Below are 8,061 nucleotides of genomic sequence, written 5' to 3' on the forward strand. Positions count from 1 at the left end.
TATTGTTTTTCCATGTTTTTCTACTGTTGCATCCTAAAATCACCTTTGTATTAAAAATCTGTTGTATTTTGCATCATCATATACTAACATCCATACAATTGTGTGAGGGCATGTTTTTTGGGGGGACGAGTTTTAGTTGTTATTAGTACCATTTTTGGGTACATATGACTCTTTGATCACTTTTAATACCATTGTTTGTGAGATGAGGTGACAAAAACAGCAATTCCGAAACTATTTTTTATTTTATGGTTTTCAAGTGTGGGATAAGTAATGTGATCCTTTTATAGATTAGGTTGTTGTGGATGCAGTGATACCAAATATGTGTGGTCTATTTTATTTTTTCCCTTTTTTTTACTAAATATAAGTAACTAGTTAAGGGGAAAAGAACAATTTCTTTTATTTTAAATATTTATCTCTTTTTTTAGGTCCCATCTGGGGACTTGAACATACGATGGTCTGATCTCTGATACAATACACTGCTATAGTTATCTATTGCAGTGTATTGTACCTGTCAGTTTTACACTAACACTTGGCTTATTAGATCCTGCTTCTGGCAAGGCCTGACAGTCTTCCATACATGGCAGCCCTGGAGCCCTTGCCACCCGGCCGGTATCTCACCGGCAGAGGCGGTATTTTAGTGGCCCTGCCGATGCTGGTAATCTTTTTCTGCCAGCAATGTTAATTGCTAGTATTTTCCTGTGCTGACTGTTACTAATAAGCGCTTCCACTGTAGAGCGCTCATTAGTACAGTCTTTACCGTCCCCTACCTATCCCCCCTCCCCCTGTTAATTAAAAAATATATATAAATCACTCACCTCCTCCATTTGCTCGCGCTGCTGACTGGAGGACAGGACCTGCGAGACGTCATCACTCTGGAGTGCAGGTCCTGTCCTGAGCATTCACAGAGGTGCGAGCAAATGGAGATGAGTGCTTTTTTTTTTAATGCAGAAGCAGAGAAGGGCGCACTATTATTCTTGGGGGCACTATTCTAATGGCGGGCACTAATGGGGACATAATTCTAACTGGAGGCACTAATGGGGGCATTATTCTAACTGGGGGGCATTAATGGAGGCTTTATTTTTACTGGGGGGCACTAATGAGACCATTACTCTTACTGGGGGGCACTAATAGGGGGCATTAATTCTGGGGGGCACTAATGGGGGCATTATTAATTCTGGGGGGCACTAATGGGGGCATTAATATTATTGGGAACCACAGTATGATATTGACTTAACACCCCGTGTTAAGCCACCCCCCACAACCACACCCCCTTTGGGGTGTGGCTTAACTTGGCTGGTATTTTTTGTTGGGAAAGGTGGCAACCCCACCCCCAGCTGCCATAACAACCATCAGGACCCTGCAATTGCGTGATGGGGACTCGATGATAGAGAGAGAGCCTACTTCCTCTATAAAGCCCTTAGATGCCATGGTCGCCACAGACAGTGGGATCTCAGGGGTTTCAGCAGACACCCGCTGCTGATGGCCGCTCAGTTCCTAAACCGACGGCATCGCTATGTCATAAATGTATGGCGTGGTGCAGGAACATGATAATTGCCATGGCTTACATTTACAGCATGGTGTGGGAAGGAAATAAAGGGGTATTTCCACCTTAGACATTTATAGGATGAGGGTCCCACCTCTCAGACCTATACCTATCTCCAGAATACCTGCTGACCATCTGTTGTAAACAGGGGTGTCCTGATGGCAGATTTCAGGCAAAGAAGGGTCAGGCTGTTGGATTTCAACATGCCCGATTGTTCTGTATGCAAAGATGATAAGCTGCCAGCAGAGGTGTATGCTACTGAGAACATATGTATACTCAGCTGAACCGAGCCTGCATGTGTATGCAGGGCAGGGAGTCGTAATGAATAGCGAAGACAGTTTTCTAAGGTGTATGGCCAACTTAAGGTTGAAACCCCTCTACATATCACTCAGGCATCTGTAAGTGCCGTCATACTTGCCATTGCTTTGCAGAAGTCTCTATAGGCTAAAATTGAAGCTATGTTTACAAACATCTTTCTAACAAGTCAGTTCCTACAGAAGAAATCATAGATATAAATATTCTTCCCTTTTTCCAATTTCCTATTTAGGTTGGGAAAATCCAAACATTACTAAGAGCTGAGCCTAAATGCATGTCCACCTTTTTTCAAAGTGTCCTTTTTAGTTCCGACAGTTCTGATTAATTTCTTAATTAATCTTCATGAAAATCAAAGCTTTGTTTGGCATATTATACAGAACTCCAAATCCCCTGCATTGACATGGTCATATAACATTCTGCCTGGCTGCAGTCACCACTAGGGGGAGCTCACTGTATACTGAGTCTGATACAGAGACATTGATTTACATAGAAAATGTGACATGTAGAACAACAGAGGATTCTAAAGTCCTATTTACAGGGGACAACTCTGCCACCTGTCCACGTGCTGACTGCCATGGAGGAAAACTGCAGGTTTGCATTAGAAGGTGCAGCAGTTTTTGTGAAACCTTTTGCAAGTGGATAGAGCTGAAAGCAGGAAATTAAAGGGATTGTCCAACTGATATCAAAAGAAGCAGTGCTGAAGTGGAAAGTATACAATCTCTTATTATTTTAACACTCTTTGTAGTACTTTTTAAACAAATTGGACAATCTCTTTAATTTCCTCACTGAGAAAAATGACATGGAGGGACAACCTGCAGCTGGGGCCAGGGAATCATCAACTGACTCCCTTTTCCCCTGTTTCCTGCTTTATGTCATGTTATTTTCGATTGCCTTACATCAAATTTAATGCACATGACACAGATTATCGGACCACTGGACAAGCATATGGCCTAGATCCAGCTTTTTGATCATTTTATTTGTAAATACATATATGTAATTTTTTGCATTTTATTCTGTGTTAACTGTCTTTGGTATTTTCACTGTTGGGAATCACAGTTTTAATTAATCACATGTGAAAAGGTTTTCAGCCATCATGTGGACTTTGGATCCAGCTAGATACCTGAGTGGTCTCCTCCCCTACAGAGGAGGAACCCTTTTCCCTCAGGAGTCTATATATATTTTACATGGATTAAAGTGCCACATGGAGTCATGAATAAGAACTGCTTAGTTCGAAACGCGTAGACTGCGAATGACACTAATGGAGGTTGTACCACTGTACAAATTTTTATCAGCGCAATAAAAGAACCGACGGCTCAAAAATTACAGGAGTGCTGGATTGTTTTTCTCTTTTATCCTTGTCTCAAGAGGTCTCACCATGGTTTCCTGTGCACCCAAGGACTGCAATACATGTGGCAGGTGAGCTGGTTCACCCTACAAGACTCCCTTTGTCACCCTGGCATTGTGACCACTGAGGCCGATGGTCTAATAGTGACAGACTTGTGCCTGACAAAGCCTAACCCTAACCCTGGTGATGGCTAATAGGAATATATACATATAAAAAGGTAAAAAAATATATATTATTTTATATATAAAAAAATAAATAAATAAATATATATATAGGGCAGTGATGGCTAACCTTGGCACTCCAGCTGTGGTAAAACTACAACTCCCAAGATGCCCCCCTTGCTTGGCTGCTCTCAAAACTCAGTAGAAATAAATGGAGCATGCTGGGAGTCGTAGTTTCACCACAGCTGGAGTGCCAAGGTTAGTCATCACTGATATAGGGCAAGGCCTAATGGGCTGCCTGTCAGAGTTTATAATCTGCAATACAGAAATATTTCAAAGTAATACAGAAGTGACTAAAGGATCAAATGTTCAAATCCCCTACTGGGATTAAAAAAAAAAGTTGAAAAAGTTTTCAAAAGTAAAAAAAAAAAAAAAAAAAAGGTGACAGTTATCAGTTATGCCTGGCAAATTGTTTTATTTTTAAATTTTATTTTATTGCCGGAGCCAGGCAAAAAAAAAAAAAACTATTGGCGTTGCATGTAGAGTTTTTCTTTCTGGTGCTAGGAGATACCCGCCATCAAAACTGATGCGCTGGATGCTATGATATCAACCATGCCATAGAAAGCTATAGGATCAGTTTTTCCCTGGTGCGCTGGAGAGAAAAAACATCCAGCGCGTTTTTCTTAGGCTCGGCACATAGATCAGTATTTTTTTCTGGAGCTTGACACAACTGAGCTGTATGTGTATGTGCATTTATCCTGCCCAATGAACACTTGAAAATATTTTTTACAACTGGCCAAAATTGCTGTTATTTATTCCTCCCAAAATGGAATAAAAAGTCATGAAAAAACTGTTGGTACTAATGAAAACCGCAAGCTGTTAGGCGAAAAAAAAAAGTCCTCACACCGCTCCATCGACAAAAAGAAAAGCTGCTGCACAAAATCAAGTTCTTTTGTGAAAAAAAATGTTTATTGTGCAAAAGTTGAAAAATGTTTAAAAAAAAAAATCTGTCTCAAGAGTCGTGAACAAGTAATTGAGAAGCTTGAAAATCCAAACAGCAGGCGAGATGTTCTGGAGGAACAATGGTCGTACAGTCACCAGGAGTGGAAATCAACTTGGCTGTAGATGATAATAATGTCAAGGTAATCAATAAGGAATTTTGCCAACTATATTTTTTTATTTTTAGCTGGTTTCTGCCATGTATAGGTGAGGTTTGCCTTTTTCAGGATAAACTAGGAGTTGGAACTTTCAACTTTTTTTTTATTCCACCAACTATGTCTTGTGTACATCAAAGGGTACACAACATATACACAGATATTATACAAAGAGTGGTGTGACCAGCTTGGTAGGACTTTTTGAATAGAGTATAACCTTAAGATGGCCATCGACAACCCGATACTTCATCAGTCATCTGTCAGATATCTTCCCAGCCTCATCCAATCGGCACAGTAAAAGGTAGAAGGATATGTTAAATATTGTATATAAGGTAGAAGGATATGGTTCCCCTTAAATAAGGTACCCTAGTTAAAAAAAAGAGCAGCTTTATACATATATAATTATCCAAGATGATTTTTACATCTTTGTAAAATTGGACCAGGAAGTTTACTGAGACATTAAAACCATGGCCTAAGGCTATGAAGCCTTTAGACTTAAATCCAGCGACAGTCTTCCCCATAATGGTCTATCTGAGAAATAAAGCTCCAAGATGTTAAAGTAGATGCCAAGCGAGGAACAGGAGAATATGAACCAAAAGTTGATGTCAAGTTTCTGGGACAAACAATGGATAGAGTATCATCTCATAGGCAATGTTCCAACAAAGAGAAATAATGTCCACCTCATGGTTCTCAGAAATACTCTGCTAAGTCAGGATGCCAAGATTGTGAAACTTAATAATAATTTCTTCCGTGTGGCATCTCAACTCTATAGCCAACAAATCGTATTTCAGTAAAACCAGGGTCCAACACAAATGTTTTGGAAATCCTTACCCAGTACTATGAGATGCTAAGAAGGTAAGACCAGTCTATGAGTAGCAGCCTGAAGATAAGTCCAAGAACTCAGAAGAATGGATGGTGGAGAATACTGAAATTACCAACCGGTCACTGGATAGAACGCAAACCGACTTTGCATATCTCAAGAACATGGAGACAGGCAGGAGATACAGAAGGTTGTATCACTAATGATAGATGATAGAATCTACATTTTGCTCACCTGACCATCTTTGAAGTCTTCAGCTGGGTCTTCACGTGCGGTGCAGTGACTTGTCGTCAGGGTTCTTCCTCTTTCTCTTACTTTGTCCCACCAGCCAACTTTCCCTCACGTTCACCTCTCTTCCACAACCTATCCAGAGACCTCTCTCTTGTGGTGAAGCAGACCTGTCACTGCATCTCTCCTCTTGACTTCATTTCCCCACTGAGTGTGCTCTCACTTTGCAAAAAAAAAAAAAGAAGTTTTCTGCCTCAGTTAATCCTTCTCTCGCTCTCTCAAACAGGAAGCCTGTGTTCTCTAAAGCTTCTACTTCTCATTTTTATCTCTGCACCTCAGACACATTGTGTAAGCTCAGCTGCACAATACTCAGAGCAACATAAGCTTGCAAAACAAAAGGCCAGGAGGCCCCAGGCATATGCAGCCGATAGAGACGGGTACAAGGTGCGAGGAAGACGGCCAAAGTCGAAGGCACGGTGATGTGTGCAGTCAGGCTGTAAATCAGAGTATAGTAGCTGGCTTCTCAGGTGAGAGGCTTGTCTGATACAACCCACAGGTAACCAGGCAAAACCTCCTCCTACACAAACACTTCAGTGCAATGTCGTGCCGGTGGGAGGGAGGACAGGGCCAGGACGGAGAGAGTGCGGCAAAAATAGGAATTGAGATAGAGACCCAGGAAAGAATGGGTGAAGGGCGTAACAAAGACACAAGGAATGCTTTGTAAAAAAGCAGCGTTATCCACTCATTGCATAATGAAAAGTTCTGCATCTTTCTAATACACTGTGTGTTTTCGTTTCTCGACGGTTTCAAGATTTCTGCTTACTGTCACTGAATGGAACTGTGCCAGTTTACACCCTGAGGCTAAAAAAAAATTATTGCGCAGACCTAATCGAAGTTTGCTACAATTGTATCCAGTCTAAACAAGCCTCTGTGAACTAAAGGCTCTCATTCATTTTACTTGCACTGTTCCATTGTAGCAAACAAGCAGCTCAGGAGAAAAATTTGCTGGTATGTTTAATTCTCATGATAAAAGGCAGAGAGATCACGTCCGGCTGCTGGGACCTCTAGACGACGTCTACGCTCGGTGGGAAACGTCTTCTGTAGCGCCATCACAGGATCAATGAAGCACTGCGATGTTTTATAACAGTATCCACTAGAATCAATGGGCTGGACGCGCTATGCATTGGCATCTCGACTCGTTCTCTGCACCAGCTAACAGACGAGAGTCTTGGACGAGGGACCATCTACATTCATTAAAAAGTTCCTAATCAGATATGTGAAAATATAAAATAAAAAAAAGAAAACCTTTTAAAATTTTTCTCTATAAAAGATTTTTTTCACATATCTGATTAGGAACTTTTTAATGAATGTAGATGGGTCCGTCGTCCAAGACTCTCGTCTGTTAGCTGGGAGCAGGCAGTTCCGAGAACAGCCCGATGAAGGCCCCGGCGGCTGTTCTCAGAACTGCCTGCTCCCAGTGACTGAATTTGATTTCAGACCAGCTCCCGCACAGGCACAGGCAAGGGCTTACCTGTGCATCGCCGGACGGGTGAGTCTACCTTACTAAAGATGGCAGCCCGCATGTGTTCGCTGGCGAACACTGCGAACTGACCATCACTGTACAAGAATATGACTACTATAATACTGCTTGTATATACAAGAATATAACTACTATAATACTGCTCCTATGTACAAGAATATAACTACTATAATACTGCTCCTATGTACAAGAATATAACTACTATAATACTGCCTGCTATGTACAAGAATATAACTACTATAATACTGCTCCTATGTACAAGAATATAACTATTATAATACTGCTCCTATGTACAAGAATATAACTACTATAATACTGCTCCTATGTACAAGAATATAACTACTATAATACTGCCCCCTATGTACAAGAATATAACTACTATAATACTGCTCCTATGTACAAGAATATAACTACTATAATACTGCCCCCTATGTACAAGAATATAACTACTATAATACTGCTCATATGTACAAGAATATAACTACTATAATACTGGCTCCTATGTACAAGAATATAACTACTATAATACTGTCTCCTATGTACAAGAATATAACTACTATAATACTGCTCCTATGTACAAGAATATAATTACTATAATACTGCTCCTATGTACAAGAATATAATTACTATAATACTGCTCCTATGTACAAGAATATAATTACTATAATACTGCTCCTATGTACAAGAATATAACTACTATAATACTGCTCGTATGTACAAGAATATAACTACTATAATACTGCTCCTATGTACAAGAATATAACTACTATAATACTGCTCCTATGTACAAGAATATAACTACTATAATACTGCTCCTATCTACAAGAATATAACTACTATAATACTGCTCGTATGTACAAGAATATAACTACTATAATACTGCTATGTACAAGAATATAACTACTATAATACTGGCTCCTATGTACAAGAATATACAGTTGCAAGAAAAAGTATG

General features: G+C 40.1%; 1 protein-coding gene across 1 annotated transcript in view; it reads right to left on the bottom strand.

Moving 5' to 3' along the window:
* PTPN6 (protein tyrosine phosphatase non-receptor type 6) overlaps positions 1–6,129 on the bottom strand; it is an 80,755-nt gene extending 74,626 nt beyond the window's left edge. The window contains exon 1 of the mRNA XM_040435641.1: positions 5,573–6,129. Coding sequence (XP_040291575.1) covers positions 5,573–5,580 — 8 coding nt within the window. The 5' untranslated portion in view covers positions 5,581–6,129. The remainder of the gene's footprint in view (positions 1–5,572) is intronic.
* Between the last annotated feature and the right edge of the window lie 1,932 nt (positions 6,130–8,061).

Source organism: Bufo bufo, chromosome 6 (assembly GCF_905171765.1).
Source record: "Bufo bufo chromosome 6, aBufBuf1.1, whole genome shotgun sequence".
In the NCBI taxonomy this organism is placed as follows: Eukaryota; Metazoa; Chordata; class Amphibia; order Anura; family Bufonidae; genus Bufo; species Bufo bufo.